This window comes from Anas acuta, chromosome 10, assembly GCF_963932015.1.
Source record: "Anas acuta chromosome 10, bAnaAcu1.1, whole genome shotgun sequence".
In the NCBI taxonomy this organism is placed as follows: Eukaryota; Metazoa; Chordata; class Aves; order Anseriformes; family Anatidae; genus Anas; species Anas acuta.
The window spans coordinates 7,771,986-7,790,332 of record NC_088988.1 but is presented as its reverse complement, the minus strand read 5'-3'; the positions used below and the strand labels follow the sequence as shown (position 1 = coordinate 7,790,332).

General features: G+C 34.9%; 1 protein-coding gene across 4 annotated transcripts in view; it reads left to right on the top strand.

Annotated features, from left to right (window-relative positions):
• The window catches only part of CDH8 (cadherin 8), a 201,688-nt gene that overhangs the window by 169,614 nt on the left and 13,727 nt on the right, over positions 1–18,347 (top strand). For 3 of the 4 annotated variants that reach the window (XM_068693381.1, XM_068693382.1, XM_068693383.1), the window contains one exon: positions 4,302–4,419. In XM_068693381.1, the coding sequence (XP_068549482.1) occupies positions 4,302–4,419 (118 nt within the window). Of the gene's footprint in view, positions 1–4,301; positions 4,420–12,101; positions 12,227–18,347 lie in introns of those variants that run through there. The other variant, XM_068693384.1, reaches the window with a different exon arrangement.

Genomic DNA, 18,347 nt, shown 5'->3' with positions numbered 1-18,347 from the left:
CTACCTCTAACAGTAGTACAGCTAGTAGGAGAGGAGAGGGAGGAAAAGAGGAAATGTTTGTCCATGCACATATTCCTGTGCTCCTTGTGCATTTTTACACACAAAGGAAAGTTGCTATAAGTGTTCTTTGTCAGTTTCAGGAGAAAAACAGATTTGAACATACTGTTGCAGTACTTCTAATCTAACAATGAACCAGCTCATCCATTTACATAAAGCTAAAGCCAGAACACTGTTTTCTCCTACTCCTAGAATAGAACATCTGTATTGCTGCATAAAGGAAAGTTCCTCCCACACTGTTCCTAGGTCCAGACCCAGTTTTCTCCAGTAAAGTGCTGTTTGCTCAAAACAAAGCTACAGAATTTTCATACACTTAAATAGCATAGACAATCATGTGCCAGTGCTTACCCTTGTGTGTAAACTAAACCAGTATAAAACCAAATCCAATTTTCCCTGAGTCTCTCACCATTTATTTCTATTCTATTTAGTTATCCCAATAGTATGGATTGGCTTTTTCTGATGTTAGAAATCTTCAGATAGATCTTTGTCTCCCTGAAGAGGCAAAATTCATGCAAAGGGCAACATGCAGGTTCTAGCAGTAAATGGCTGGCCCTAGGTGACAAGGCAAAGTAAAAATTGTACCATAACGAGTCTAATGCTCATAGTGTTATGAATATACATAGTAATTAAGAGAGAACCATGAGCACCAGTGTAACTACAGAAGTTTTTTCAGAGTAGGCAGAACAGCTTTGAGAGAAGTAGGGAAGAGCTTAGTAATTATAAGGAACTGTTTTGATTCAGACAAGTTGCATCACAGGGAAAGACTTCTACACAGTATCATATATTAAAGTCACATGTACACAATGTGTAGTCACATTGATAATAACTTTGTTTTTCTATTTATCCTTCTACATCATTCATTATGATTATACTGGTAATCTTTATACATATTATTTCAGGCATATTTGGCTATGTAGAAATGTAATACAAATTTGCAGACTATAATGCTGAGTTGTCCTAGGGGATCATTTAAGTATTAATTTCAATCCAGAGTTGCTTGTTAAGCAAAATATGCTCATTTACTGTGTTCCTAGTAAGTATATGTACAGAATCAAATATATACATGAATTTTTAATACAACATCAAAGTTGAAAATTTATTTGGAATAATTTCAAAAATTTCAAGATTTAACAGCTGAAGGGATATTAACTTTCACTCTAGTGCTTACAGATAAGCAGTTCAGAAATCAGTTTTCATTTTAGTTATTATTATAGACCAGTTTCATTATATGAAACACCTTTGTTCTGCATTTTTTTACTAGGACAGAAAAAAAAAAAAGAAATCTATATAGGGATGGCAGGACAGCTCTAGAAGTTCCTCTACCACATTATGTACAACAAATCAAGATAAATAATCTTCCATTACACTATCACACAACACTGACCAGTAAATCATGTTCCTCAGCATATTAAAATGTGGTAATGAGAATTAGTGGACTTTTCTCACTCCTATAGAGTAAAAGCTACAGCAGCTTTCTATCACTGTATATATATTATGCTTTTTTCCTTTTTTCTTTTCTTTTTCTTTTTTTTTTTTTTAAGAGCTTACTTTAATGCAAACACACAAAGAAATAAGGTTGCTATGGAAACACTAACTCTTAATTCTTTGATGTGTGCATGTAACACAACAACTGTAGTATTTCACTAAGATTGTCTTTGGCATATAATTTTATGTGCATTTTTAGAGAAAGAATTATTTGGTAAACAATGAGGGAAATGGATGGAAAGAATTGAAATATTAGAAAGAATTCTATAGGACATTAAAATATATCTGTTCCTTCAGAACAACAAGAAAAAAGAGAACAGCAAAAAAAAAAAAAAAAAAAAAAAAAAAAAAAAAAAAGCAAAGAATATGGTCAGTTTCTGTTTCTTGAAAATTTCCAATCTAGCTTATATTCTAAGTGTATTTCAAAAAATTTTGGTGAGCTGAAAACCCATATCACTAACGCTTTTGGCTTCCAACTTACAGGTATGTTAACTGAAATCCTAGGGAAAGAGACTTTTTACAGTCAACTCTCCTATACAATGCTGAAAAGAATTAACAATTACATAGCCAGCAGAGATTAAATTGCATAATCATTGGAATAACAGCAACTATTAAGTGCAGTTGATCCTCCAGTCTTTGCTGTGTCATTTTCTTTTTTCCCCATTGTTACTACATTGTAGCAGTGTTTGAAAAACAGAACATTCATAAAACCTATGTGCCAAAGATACTTGTTTGGAATTCCGTTCTAAATTGCTCTTGCCTAAAATGCAGAATTTATGATACCTAGTCCAGCCCTGGACCAGCTGCAGATGGGTAGTTTCCTTTTAGTTTAGTTTTGTTTGCCTCTGCAAAGAGCAAGCTGAAAATATTCCATATAAGTGGGTTCATTTCTGCAGTGGGACAGGTGATGTCTGCTGATAGTTTTCCATCTGTTTACATCTTTTTCATGCTGTGTAGCTCTCTGTTAGAGAGCTACATAGCAGGTCTGTCTGGAGACCTACTTCTTTAAGAAAAAGTTATGTTAGGTCTTCTTTTTCCAGCCTTTCTTCTAATACATGCATTTGAATCATGGTAATCAAGGTTTCCATCCTGGTAGATAGAGTTATCAAAAATAATAATATATCTGGGCACCACAGTATAAAAAGGACATGAAACTGTTGGAGAGTGTCCAGAGGAGGGCTACGAAGATGGTGAAAGGCCTGGAGGGGAAGACGTACGAGGAACGGCTGAGGGCACTGGGCCTGTTCAGCCTGGAGAAGAGGAGGCTGAGGGGAGACCTCATCGCAGTCTACAACTTCCTCGTAAGGGGGTGTCGAGAGGCAGGAGACCTTTTCTCCATTAACACCAGTGACAGGACCCACGGGAACGGGGTTAAGCTGAGGCAGGGGAAGTTTAGGCTTGACATCAGGAGGGGGTTCTTCACAGAGAGGGTGGTTGCACACTGGAACAGGCTCCCCAGGGAAGTGGTCACTGCACCGAGCCTGACTGAATTTAAGAAGAGATTGGACTGTGCACTTAGTCACATGGTCTGAACTTGGGTAGACCTGTGCGGTGTCAAGAGTTGGACTTGATGATCCTTAAGGGTCCCTTCCAACTCAGGATATTCTATGATTCTATTCTATGATTCTATGATTCTATGATTCTATGATTTATATCTAATTTGAACCATCAAAAACTTTTTCAATAGATTATTGGTGATAAATCTTCCCTGCCCAGAATATATGATTGGGCAAGGAATTAATTGTCTCAACTTTCTTCCTAGGATTTCCTACAAATTATATATGCCTATATCAAAACCCACTCAAACATTTTTACATACATAATTTGAAATATTTAAGTTTTGGTGCTAGTACTTGTCATTATCTAGTAAGATTTTATTCTTTGAGTCTTGAAGAACACAGAAGGAGGACTGTGATACTGAGTGCTATTGTATATGTAATATACATACTGATAGTCCTTTCCCTTGCCATAAAACCAATATAAAATATTATTTATTAACATTGTGTTAGCAAAATGTTCAAAAAGTTCAAAAGTGTATGAATTTGGACAGAATCAGATTTTTTTTTCTATTTTTATTCTAATATTTAAAAATGAAATTTATACTGTTGCCTAATTTGAAATTAATTTAGCCTAACAAATTTTGTATCCTAACTTTAGTGCCCTGCATTATTTTGTGAATCACTTTTTAATAACTTTTCCAAAGCAAACTTGTGTTCCTAATACAGGAATAACTGAGATTTTATTAAAACTAAAGGGGAAAAAAAAAAAAAAAAAAAAGTTTTTTTTAAAACTCCACTTACAAAATTATATATTTATAGTTAAGTTATTCATTTTATAGATATTCACATCTGAGGAAAGGATTAAAAATATATTATACATATTGGTCCAGTAAGTAGCATTGCTATATAATGAAAGACTGCTGTAAGCATACTGAGTATTTCTGAATCACATTCTTCCCTTTCTTTATTGCTGAATAATGATTTATTACTTGCCTAAACTGCAGCAGTTTTTACTGGCCTGTCTTATATACCCATCTTTCCTTGCAATCTGCCTCCTCTTTCTGGAAACAGTTTAGATCCATAGTCACCATTTCTCAGATTTTCAATCTAACATCTTTAATAGCCTTGCAAGCTTATACATTTGCACTTTTAGTCTGGCACATAGAGAAGTGAGAATGTGTTCTATAGAATGGAATGTTCTTTACAATATGTATGTTTAACAGGAGTGTGAATATATAATGAGACCCTTTTCTGTTACAGGTAATTCAGATTGTCAGTGCTGTTGACAAAGATGATCCTAAAAATGGGCATTACTTCCTATATAGTCTTCTTCCCGAAATGGTCAACAATCCAAATTTCACCATCAAGAAAAATGAAGGTAAATATAAAGTATATGTACTGTGTACCTGAATTAATTTGGTTGAAATTGCCTTGTTGACTTCCAGTTACTTTAGCAGTTTGTCCCTTGGGCAATTAAAATATAGATAATCTGTTTAATGGTACCTTAATTAAATCTCTTAAACTATTGCCAGTATTTTTACAGTAGATAAGAAAGTAAATTGAATACTGGATTTAGATCCAGAAGACAGCTCATTGCCTTAAATAAAAATTTGTAGGATGGATTTGCTGCATGTTATATTGCTGTTACGTTGAAATTCCAGTGATACACTGTAAGGTGAAAATCTGAAACTATGTTGATAAATAATGTTGGTCTTACATTGACTGGATATAGATGGGAACATAAAATTAAATATCTGTTAAATCCCCCAAAGGAAATGCCTTTTAAGCCTGTTCGTTGTCTGCATGAAGGTTCCAGAGTATTTCAGTCAAGCACTTTTACTAGAAAGAGGAATCTGCTAGGTCAGCAAAGCCCAGAAGTGTATCACTATACTTCACAGCACTTCTGGAAGGGCATAATATCATTTTATAGTACTACAGAAGTTGAATTTCATGCATGATGGAAAAAAATGCCCATTTAATATTGTTAAGCAATAGATTTAGACAGGTACTTTTTTGGGCACACATATACTTGAAGATCATGTGAGAAAGAGCTGGGAAAAATTGCAAATGGTGCTATATGTACTTGTATTTTTTTGAATATTTGGCAAAGATTTTTTTTTTTTTTTTTAATTAAATAGCACCTTTTCAAGAATTTTAGTTAAGTTCAGTCTCTTTTTTCTCTTATTTGAAATGATAATGAATGAAATCTGTATTACTAATAGGAAGATGTATATGTGAGCATTGTATGTGCATGAGTGTAAAAGAAATCTAGGAAATGTCAAACAAAAAGAAAATATTTTCATTTTTTATTATTCTAGCTGTTTATTATTCTAGCTGTTCCAACCAAGATGGCACCATTTTTTTTATATGATACTATAAAAACCTAAGTTCTTAAATCTGTTAAAATATATACTGCTTTTTTGCTTTTCATTAGATGTTTTCTCTTCCAGCATTCACCAAGTTTGTGTCTACTTATATTTGTACTTTCATGTACTTAATAAATCCTTCTATGTTCTCTGCAATTGCTGGAGAAGATTTTAAAAAAAAGCTCTTCAAAATCCATTTCATAATCATCAGTAGTGTAAATTGAATTAAGCATCCTGAATGTTAGTCAGTTTGGACCACACAACATGACAAAATAAACAAAGGTCTTAGCATTTCTCTTCATGTTTAAATACTTAACTCACATCACTAATTAGCCTTGTCCTTCCAATCTGTTACCCATATAAGACCCACTCTTACTTCTAGTCACAGCCAATGGCAAAGTGCCTCCTGACTGGAGTGGGTGTGAGGAACCTTTCTGTATAACATTTTAGTCCAATTTTATTATAACATTGCTACACTTAGTTTTACGCTGGTAATTTTTTGTGCATTTTAATTGGTTAAATGCGTGTAAATCCTTTAAAAAAAAAAAACAACTGAAATCTCCTGGAAGCAAAAGTGCACTTGAAAAGACTTTTCTGATATAATCCTTCAGCATGCAAAGATAAAATTTCCACTATACATATCATTATTTTCTAACAACATTGCTCAGCAAGGGATGCAGTCCATGGCTGATGCTAGAACATGAACTCCCACAAGAAGCAAATATTCCTGTCAAAGCCAAATCAGGGTATAATTTGGTTGGGGTAAGGTTTTATATCATTTAAACATCATAAATCCCTACTAAATCTTTATTTAGTTCTGCCACTTAAACACTGAACTTGAACATGGCTTTGGCTTGTGTATATCTGCCAGATAAGCATCAATGATTATTTGTGTTGAACTAACTAACTCCATTGATCCTAAAAAAACAAAAAAAAAAAAACAAAAAAAAACAAACAAACAAACAAAAAAAACGAACTGAAAGAAAATAAAAGAAAATAAAGAAAATGCCTGTAACAGAACCTGCTCTCATTTCTGGAGAAAGGTGTTTCTGAGGATTAGATCAGTGCACAACCCACTTAGGCTTGGAACTGGAAAACATTTCCTGACCCTGGTGGTCAAAATCCTTGATGTCTTCCTGACTGTGACACCGCAGCCTTGACTTCCTTTCATGTTCCTGGCCCCGTGGATTAATTCAAGGCAGCAAAGATTGCCATGATTCCTGCAGAAGAAATGCTATCCTCTTATGGATCTTACAAGTAGATTCCATTATCTCAGGAAATAAAACACAGAAACCCGATCTTTTATTTGCCAGCATTAGTGATTTTTAAAAGTTATTTTTCATATCTTGCCTTTCTCAAAATTCTCTCAAGAGCAGAGGTAACAAAAAGCACCCCTCAAGAGATTTTCTGAATTAATACTGTCCTTTTGGATTCTTAGTTTGTGCTTTAGATAGGATTGTGGCATTTGGAAATTACTTCTGTACTTCACAAAATAATGATCACAAAATTTGATCTGTTGGCACTAGTATGCAAACAATGCATTTTAGCATCTGCTGGGGGAAGAAGGCTGCAATGCTCTGTTTCTTTCCCTCATACTAAGATGGAAGTATTTTGGAATTTTATCTTGCTTTATGGGATATAAGCTTAATCATTAACTCATGTACTCTGTTGTCTATGAGCTAATTCTATCGTTACTACTTTCCAGATTGCCCTAAGGCAAGTTCACAAGATACTTCAGTAATTAACTGTGCTCCCCAATTATACTACAAATATTCTGATAGACTACTTTGTTATTGCCAAATCCATTTAACTGGGTGACACAATGGTATGTCTTCATCAGAAACCAGAAAACAAAAACAAATGCTACTTCCCAAAGATTAAATTATGTTTTGTAAAAATTATCCTGTGATCATAGCAGAATCTGTTCCTTTAATGGATATACCAACATCCTTTCTTTCTTTGTGCTGTTAAACTTGCATATTTACAATGTCTTCTGTGTAGACAGGATGTTCTAAAATAACTGTAGAGGCTGTAGTGTCTTTCTGATGTAAGTAATGTAAAAATGTAAGTTTAACTGTCATCATACATCTCATCAAATGTCTGCAGATCATCTCTCAGTGATCTTTATTTCTCATATCTCCTGATCTGTTCCTCCTGTTCTTTTTCCAGCTCAAATGTCTGCTACAGAGTAGTTTTTCTTAGGTTTTGTGCCTTGGCTAAATGGGCAACTACTGATAAACTGAAGGAAAACAATCTTACTGTCTCAAATTGTTATCTAAGGAACACATTTGGCCTACCAGATGCATAAACTTTTATCCCTTCACAAGAGAAATAATTAAATAGTGGTAAAATTGTAAGAAGTTAATGGAACAGAGGAAATCACGTAATGTTTTCTCTGTTGATCCAGGTGACTAAACCTGTGAGTCTGTGCCATATCAAAACCTTGACTGCACAAACTCAGACAGACTGCCTGATCGCTTACATTTCACGTCTTTATGCTGGGTTTCTGGAGAGAAGCAGAAATGGGAAAAATGATAATAAATGTTTTGTGTAGTGCTTCTGACAAACTTCAAACCAGCAAGAACCTAAAACTTAAGATGAAAATATCTGATGTTTAGACAGATGTTGATACATTCTAGCAATGTGTTGTTGAATCCTGTTGAATGTTGCTGAATCCTAGCTGAATGTAATTAACTTGCACAAAAAGCTGTAGGAGCACAACGAATAACAAAACACTGACAGGAACTTAGATGACTGTTAAGTATTTTGTACTGTCATGGCATCAGTAAATTGAAATGAAACCTCTGGAAATGGAATTAGCATTTATTGACTGTTTTTTCAGGTGAGTGGTCTTCGCAAAGCATTACCTAAAATCTAATGCCAGTACATTGATCGTCTCCTGCATGCCAAACAATACACTCACAGCAATACCTGTTGTCAGCATCCAATTCCTACTGTTCGTATAGTTTCCTTAGTTTATTCAAGTGAGAACAGAATTTTTTGCTAAAAGCATTTTCACAGATGTAAACATTTTGATATGCTGCCAATGCAATTTTTACTTTCAAAAACTAGCAAATACATCTTTGCCATAAAGTGACTTGAAGTTTTTCCCAAAAGATGTTTCCATTGCATTTCCATTTTTCTCATGCCAAATTCTGTTTCCTAACAGAATAAACCCTGAATAAAATGTTCTACAGTGCCTTTGATGCAACAGCTATTCTGGCAGAAGTAATGGTGCATCACTACTGTGTAAATGTGGTATTACATACCTCTAACTAGGGCTCATTTAGGAGCAGCAATCACAGGGTTGCTTGGAACATGGGCAGACCTTGTCCTTAGGGTTAAGAAAACCAACCTAACGGCACACATTTGTATTCCTGCAGATGTCCAATAGTCTTATAAGTAATCAGCCTGCCCTCTCCCCAAAATATTCAATGTCTTTCTGGAGCTCTGATTTTGGGCCAACCTGATTATCATGAGTGCAACAGAAAGAAAGAGTTTCTTTTGGTGGTGGTGGTGTTTTTTGTTTGTTTGTTTGTTTGTTTGTTTGTTTCAATTGAAACATATACTTCATTGTACTTCAGTGATGAACTGTTCCGTTCATTCTCTGTATCAAACTTAATATTTATGCTTAACCATGAATACTCTATTACACTTATGATACCTGTAACAGCTCCAAGAATATTCATGTTTAAATGCCCATTTCTTTTGTTCTTTCAATCTAGCAAGTTTAATCTGTAACTTGATCTGTGCTGCCTTGAAAGTAGTAGGCAATGTGTCATTCACTTAAAAGGAAATAGCCTGGTATTATAATCACTTCAATCACTAACTGGCTTGCATGCCTTTGGACACTATTGCACATCTTATTCAAAATTTGCTAGTTCGCATCACTGCCTCACCATTAATAAAGACATATTTCTAAACTATTTAGAAATTGCTAGAGAAGATAATTCGTGCAACCTCTCTTTTTGATGTCCTAGGTAAGAAAATAAAAGCAACTGATCGGAACCACTTAATTTTCTAAAGTATTTCTGTTTCATGGTGCTTTTAATATAATAAAACCTTTTTTTTTCCACATCTTTTTCCTGAAAATATTTTTAGCAGCATCTGTCAAATGCATACCTGGAGGGCGAGTCTTTTGTTCCCACAAGAGACGCATGCTAAAATGAGTTTCTTTCCCTGAATCGGTTTCCTTTTGCATTTCTTGATAAGTCTCTCTGCCATTGTCTCAGCTGCCAGCTAAAGCGCCTTCTGTGGTTTTGATTGACTTTTCTTTCCAAATATATACCTCAGAAAGCTAAGAGGAGGCACTGCTATTTCATTGCCCTCCTTCCACGTTGCCCAATTTCAAAGTTAACCCATTGACCTCAAGTACAAATTGCCTTAGCAAGGACATCATTAAACCCATCGTTTCTTGATGGATGTACAATGAACATCTAGAATAACAGCACCCATATGGTCCCTTAGATAGGAGCTGTAAATCCTCTTCTTTGCAGTTTAATGCAATTTTTCAAGAGCCTTGGGAAACTTTGTGGCCCAGCTGCCATCCATGCCAGAGGGCGTTTCATGATAGCAATTCTCCAGGGAAAGCACATGCTTATACATTTCTGATGTCTGTAATTATCAACACCATATTTTTATACATCGATATTTGGACTTTCAAAGTACAGTTCTAATATGTCCCAAGTCACAGGGAATGCTTGCACAGCAATATGCATTCGTTGTGAAAGTAGTAGAGTTAAAAATAAATTATACCTATGTATTAAAAAACAACAAACACAAGCTGCTCTATTAGCTGGGATTTCTGTGCCAATCTGCCATCCACAGACACAGGTCATGTTTTCCAGAGTGCTCATAATCAAGAAAAAAAAAAAAAAAAAAAAAAACACGCTATCAATCTTTTTTTTTTTTTTTTTTTTCTTCCAAGCATGTCGTTAAAAGTGGAGCTGTTTAAATAGCAAAGTTCAACATTTATAGGAACTGAGGATAACAGAACAATCTCAAGTTATTACTATTTTAAGAACGGTATAGTTAATAATGAACTGTTTAGCCCTATGGAACATTTTAGTTCTGTTGCTCCAGAGTATTTTGGTGTGAAATTGTATTTCAGAAAACTCCTATATTTTGGATATAAAATTACATTTCTCAGGTAAAAGTCAAAATGCTTTTTATAGACTCAAACTACTACATTCTATGTATTATCTACAAGTTAGATTATACTGCTGGGTCCAAGCCCAATTCTAAGAGTAATGTCTCAAGTTTTTCTTGGTCTATGTGCTGGAAAGCAAGTAAGAATTACAGTCCAGCTAGCTGTGTGGTGGTAAGAGAAACACTCTGCTGCTTAGCTCCTCCACTATTGGAGCAAGCAGGCAGAAAGATCCTGGCCTGAAAAAGAGAAGGACAGGTTCTAGCTTACAATCCATCAATATCCAAAAAGTGGTATTCAGCTAGTACAAATGTTTTTCCTATGGTGTGTGTTTGCCTGAGGTAATAAATTTTGAGTCCCTGAAATAATTTGTTTTTCTAACAGAGGAAATGCAGTTCTGTATTTATTAAACTTAGCTGTCTTCATCCTTATTCCATAGACAATTGGCCAGATTGAAAGTGCTTTGGATCAGAAATATTTTAGATCATTCTTTATAGGAAAAGTAACCAATGTTCTTATTTACATATCTGACAGAATTCTGAGATGCAGAGTCATCCTGTGGTTTCTGAAGAATCACAAAGATGAGCCCTTTTTGCTAGTGATAAAGTGATAAGCAATGCCAGGTGGATATCAGTACTATGCATCTTTTGATTGTTCTCAAATTCTAGAAGACTGGTAGAATTTCAAGTTAATTATAATATCACCAAGGGACCCCAATACATTCCAGTAGTGCTCAGAAGTTCTGACTTGCCAGGCACTGAATGCATTTTCATTTCCATTGTATGATTTCACATTGTTGTTGAAGTTATATATTCAACTCCTTTCTACTATACCGTTTTGTAGTCCTAGTAAGGTTACGCTTCCCATGGTACAGTAGTGTTAGTCCCATCTAGTCTGAGAACATGATTGAAAATATTCTCAGCATATATCTTTCATACCTAATAGCTTTCTGCTTCCTTTCCCCCTTCTTTCTTTACTATTACTTTACATCGCTATTGACTATGTTCCGTTGTTCCCTGATGTTCTGTTTTTCCTTGATGTTGAATATCGAGTGCTATTTGAAACAACTTCTCTGGCATAGACGGATGTGATGTTATTTTCTGAAGTGAAGATTCCATTCGTGTGGATGGGAAACCAGCATTTCTCCACTCCAATCCTTTTTGTTCCACTTTCTTCACTGACACCTGCTTCTGCTGTCTTTCCCATCTTTCTTCTTGCATGCAGATCACTGCTCTTTCTGGACTCCCTTCTAATTAGAACTACAGAACAGGTGAAGACTAAGTGCAGATCCTCTGCAAACATACTTTTTAGTCTTATCTGGATGATTTACACCTTCTTACAATGGTTGTGTGCTTTTCACCACTTCGATAAGCTAAAAAAAAAGATGAATTCTTCTTGGTGCCTTTAGCTGCTCTAGCTGAAAGTGAATGTCAGAAAAATAGAATCAGCTCTTCAAAGGCTAACCTCAGCTACCAAGCTCCTCCACACTTTGACCATTCTGTCTATTCTGTCCATCTGAAACCTTATTCACTCCTCTCCTGTATTCAGGATGCAGGGCTCCAGACAGACAGATTCCCTCTCTCCTCCGCCCTAAGCCAGAAGTGATCCATCAAGTCTTCATTCGACTGGACAGGCCAACCTGATGAATGAACCAGCAAGGAGGGGGCCATCTGGTAAGCCAATTGTCCAATTTGAGGCATCTCTAGGCTCTTCTTCACAGCTCTTCTGTGTTCCCCAGCACGTCTGTACTTTTTACAGTTTTGCTGCTGGTAAAGTATTTCTCTGGGAGCAGTTCTGTTCCTAATGCTGTTTAATTTTTCAGCACTGTTTTAGTTTAGTTCTGTGATGACAACTTCTTTCCAACCCTCACAAATGTAAACCTTTATACAACTACAGAAGAGTTGTATATACAGAGTGGAAAATAAGAGTAATTTCCACAGCATTATACCCTTGCAGAAAAAGTATTTTCTATCATGTAAATTGGTCACAATTACATAGATATTTCAGGACATCTATGTAAACATGACCCAGTCCAAAACAACACAAAATGTGAGTGAGGAAAACCAGGATAATACTGTATATACGTGTATACAGCATACTATTATGCATACATAACTGAAGAGACTTTTACTTCACTTATTCTTAATTTATTATTTGTGCTAGTAGCACAAATAATGTTGCCAAGGCATCAATTATGTTTCATTTTGTAAATCAAACTAATTAAGAACCAGATGCAATCTGAGTGAAAAAGATCTGAGGTCAGTGTTGTGTACCATATGTATGACAGTGCTTACTCATGATGAGGAGATGGATTGGACAGCTGTGAATCTTCCTGCTGTAGGAGTTTTATCATGCCCAGACAGTGTAACATACTTATATTTTTCCAGTTAAATTATTTAATTTCATAATAAAATTAAAGAAAGGTGAACAACACTGACATTACTTTAAAAGAGTAAGTACATAAAAGGTTGTGAAAATGAAAGAGAAGAGGAAAAGATTTTGGCCAGCAAATTAGCATGAAAATAAATTTCTTTTAGTAATGATGATGTGCAACATGGATGAAAGAAACAATAGAGATAAGAACAAATTGAATCCTCAGTATGAGTTAATTTCAGCAACATAGTGAAGAAAATAATAACAATTTGGTGTCTCAAAACAGCACAGCTTAGCAAAAAGAAAGACGTGGTTCTTACTGAGTACAAAACTTCTATGTTAGTTTTTAACAGGACAACAGCAAGATCCACAGTTACTATCCTTCTGGAATTGGTCTTCCCTGTTAAACATTGCTTAAATAGCCCTTTACTTATCAAGGGCTCCCTAAAAACATAACTCCTTGAAATGTAACAGCAACCATGATAGTTACATTATAGGACTTCAAATGTATTTCATAGTAGTATTTGCCTCCTCTCTTATCTGTGTCTAGTTTTAAAATCACTGATACGTAGTCAAATATGGCAGCAAAAACACATCCATTTTGTGAAATATTTCTGCATAGGAAAATGGAAATTCAGTTACTGTCTCCTTTCTCTTCCCTTATGCTTCCCTATTCATTGTTTTATTACAAGTGTTATATTTATTTCTTTTTTCTTAAACAAACAAAATAGAAACAAAATTTATATATATGGAAGTTGGAAAAGAAGTTCCAGACTTTTTAATGTGGTAATGTCTGTTTGGACAGACTATTTCCAATGTCTTCTCCTCCACTTCTGATCTGTATCTTAGCATATGGACAGCAGACATGTGCTCCTTACATCTCACAAGTTGTTTGTGTTTTAAAATGCTATGATTATATATGCAGATTAGTAAGCTTAGTACTATTTAATCACATTAAAATAAAGTTCTAACATACATTTTGCTTTAATGTTAGGTGAATTAACCAAGTTGTTGTCCTAGATGGGCAGATCAGCTTTCATGAAAGCGTAGGTCTTTAACAAGTGGGAGTGAGAGGAGAAGTCTGCATAACAGTTCATCACTATCGTTTGTCATGTTTGCTAGGCTTACTAGGTTCTCTGAATGACGTAGTATTTCTTCAACTGACAGTTTTCATTGGGAATCTAAGGTGCTTATAAAACAGAAATATTTTTCTCACAAAAAAAAAGATCACAGGATCTGTTGAAGAAGATATTTAAAATCTCTGAAGTGTATTGCATTGCTTAGAACTCAGACTATGCAGGAGTAATCCCTTCCACTGCTCTACGCCATACGTTTCTTTGTATGTTTTTTGTTGATTTCTCTGTCTGTCTTTTTGTTGATTTCTCTGTCTGTCTTTTTGTTTGTTTTATAATTAACTGCATATAGGATATTTGGAGATAAGTTTACATGTTTTTAATCATCTATCTTCTGAAAACATATTAAGAGATTTCTGTCAAAGTAGAACTTCTGGTTTCTTAGTGGATCCTCCATGTTTTCTGCATAGAACAACTCCTGAGGTGGAAGTGTTCATGGGCAATGCACTGCCTATGTTTTATTGCTTGAGAGCAGGTTTAAATCACTAGGTAGGAGGGACGATGTCCCAGAGCTGAAGTTTCTGCTGGGGCCTCTGCCCTGTCACCATCTCAATATATTACTGTATTACCTTAAAAATATTACTTTATTATCTTAACAAGTTGCTTTCAGCTCACTGTTAGGTTTTCTTTTATTTTGAATATATGCATTTTCTCTCTAAGTAGCTAGGTAATTATGGCACGAAACCATATTCTTCCTTGTTTTGTGCCTTATAAATTTATTGGTTGCTCTTGTTATGGAATGCTTTGCTTTATCATGCTCTAATATATGCTGTTGAGGGGAAATTACAATTTATTTATTATTGGTTTTAGTTGTACTTTTCTTTTGCCATTTAATGAGAAACTAGCTAGTAGTCCCATTTTGAAGTTGCAGTTGCAGTTAAGATTAAAAACCACCCACTTTTCCACTAGAGTGAGAATTTAAATAGGCTAAAAATGGAAAAAGAAAGAAAAAAAAAAAAAAAGAGAGAGAGAGAAAGAAAGAAAGAAAAAGCAGAAATCACCACATATTAGCAGTTATTTTTTTCTTCTGATTAGTAAAATGTTAATTTTATTAATCTGTGTTATAATAAATCCACCATACAGCACATAGAAAGTATACAGACTGTTTGGACATGGTTCCTCCATTAAGATGGAAGGTATTCATTTTTCACACTTAGCCAAAAGGCTCGTCTAAACAGACTACTGAAAAGTATTGTAATGTGATTGAAAAGGACAAGGACCATGTACCAGTGTGCATCCTGTTTTGAACCAATTACACAAGTGGTGTACAGGAAGAAAGTAATTATTACTGGAATCAGTCATTCTTCATAGGAAGAGACTATTACATTGCTTATTACATGGACTGTATGTCTACACATTCTCCTGAAGCTGTCTGATGTGATCACATTTATTCCATACCCCTTCATTTCATCCTCACTCCTTTCAAGGCTGTATTTCTTTGGCAAGAGCGAGTACAGTAGTGACATAGCCATTTTTTAATAATTTTGACCAGTGCTTCACGTACCAAGCTTTAATGACAAAACAACAAAACCCCTTTATTCTGGTGTGGTTTTGTATGTGTGTTTTCTCTTTTGATACCACTTATGATATTTTCCCATCAACTTGTGATTTTGTAATTTGCATGGGTGGCCTTGTTGTAAAATGAGTCACATTGTTGGTCTTCATTTAATTCAGTCTAATTAGGATGTATTCTATTTGGCAAGCATCCAGTAATTAGTCACATATTTATGTAATTATTAGTATTTAATGTTTATATAATAAATATGCCTAGAAGGCAATCCATTTAGGGGCTAGAAAAGAGGTAAAGTACGTTATATTCCTGAATGCAGAGATCTTGCATTCTGAGCCAAATACAGAAAATAAATGAAACAAGAAGTTGACCCTTCTGGTTTAGGGAGAGAGGGTAGCTAAAATGATAGGATACGCATACTTGGTAATCAGTGATGATTATAGAAGGAGTGAAGATGGGCCCCTGCTTGAAGTGAAATAATAAGGCAGCTTATTAGGGAGAGATAAATAGAAGAACTTCAAGAAAAGGACCAGATGTCTGCTTGATGGTACTGGAGAGGAAGAGCTAGTGGGGTCTTTGGAAGGTAACATGGCTGGGTGTGTAGTAGACTACACAGTAGACTGCTGTGAAGCAGCTGAGCAGTGATAGCTGCCTGCCTATATTAAGACAGCAAAGTCAGGTCACTTCAGATTGACCTAAACTCTAATTGTGGGCTCAAGTAAGTAAACTTAACTTCTGCTGTAGGCTAACGGCTATGCGCATTCCAGGGGAGTAATTGTTACAAAAAAGTATTTTTTTCATACATCCGATTCTATAAAAAGAGATCACTCAGAAATAAAGCATTATGTGTGGAATTTTGAATGGAGTTAGGTATTGAGATCACAAAACTTAAGAGTAGGATTGGTAATAATCACTAAATGTCGATAACAGTACTCTGCTTGTATTCTAGAGACTGTAGGCCTGTCTTGAACCTAAACACTATTTTTTTTTAATAATGTAATAAATTAATAATATTTTTTTAATAATGTAATAAATGCCAATTTTCGTCTTGCTTTCATAAAAACACAGAATTCTGATTTTGTTTGTATTTTGTTAGGAATCTTTCATTCAGTCTAATCTAAATAAAAGCTAAAATCTAAATTATAGGAAATCATAAGAAATTTTTAAAAATATTTCATGTAGCCTTTTTGAGCTTGTCACTCCTGAACCTTGCTGAATTCTGCCATGTCACCTTCTATAGCACTTTAATCCATTATATATAACTGTTCTATAAATTATATAGTGTTCACCCAATACAGATTAAGCCCCTTTGATCTAAGAGCAATCTACAAGAGTGATGTTTTTCGGTTAAGGAATTGTTCTGGAGGTCAGAATAGTTCTGTATAGTTTGGTTACAGGTTTCCTGTATGATTTTGGACAAGTCTTCTGATCACCGTGTCTGTCATTTATGCCATGCATTCATTGCAGACATTCTTTTAAAATGTTCATCTGGTACTAACATATGACGTTAATGGTACCTGTTAGCAGCTCCCTACAGATCAGTAAGGAATGAGATTTTCAGGAGTGCATTACACTGTCTCTTTTGATTTTTCTGAAACTCCTAGTTGCAAAACATGTAGAAGTGATTCTGTAGCTCAAGAAATGAAATGGAGACCTGCCTAAGGACCTGGAATACTAAATACAGAGGAATGTAGTTGATTCTATGCCAGATGTCTCTTTCTATACCATCTTTATCTATCCCACAGCTTCTGTCTCTGTGCTACCATTTTCTATTTTTGAATGAGAAAAATAATCTCCTGTAACATATTTCTCTTGTTTTGTGCTTGTCTTCTGCTAACTCACCGGACCATAGATGTATTTGCTAAAAACTTTGTAGAGTTCTAGGGCAGTCTGTCTAGCAGATCCACTTGCTTCAAAGAACCTCACTTTTTCTATACTAAATTTGTCTTTGCTTGATTTTTTTTTTTCCTTTTCAAACATGTATCTTTTGTTCTATTTTTAAAAGTATCTGCTTTCTTTTATTTATTTTTTTTTCTGCTCTTCTTTTGCACTAAGTTTTCCTTCAAGCTCATAGATTTGCGTTTGGTTGGTTGGTTGGTTTGTATATTAAGGTGTATTCTCCTTTGCCAATAGCATTGCCTAGTAATGCTGTTACTTGACACTGCTTCATATTTTTTTATTGCGGCTCTTGCCTACACACTTCCTTTGTATTTTGACAGACTCTTATCATGAATTAGAAGACAACAGGAAACAATTTCACTGTGATATGCAAGTTGTTCTCTTTGCGTAGAGGTTCATTACCTATTTGTTCCTTATAATTCCTCAGCATCATGTGAAGAGTACTAATGAATAAGATGTTTTCTGTTTTGTTGCTCATGGATTTGAATTGTGACTGACAAATGCTTTACTATGTGCAGAATCTCTATCCTTGGATTCAAGAGCTGTCTGGATGGCCCTGCTTGAATATTCTGTGGTTCTGTGAAAATTCTAGAACATCTTATGAACTGATGCTATAAATTAGCTTGTAAATCTATGGTATTTATTAATATAAGCATTGACTTTGAAGTAATTCTACAGCTGTGAGACAGAACTCAAATGTTGACATTCCTGGTTGTGCTTTGTGTCATGATGTGTATAGCATGTATGCAAAGTTAGGGGCTCGCAGTATGCACAGATCTTAAAATTTAAAGGCATATGCATATATGTTTCTGTAGACATCAATAGTCCGATTGTACATGCTAGCCTGGAGTTTTTGGCTACGTCAACTTTCCTGTACAT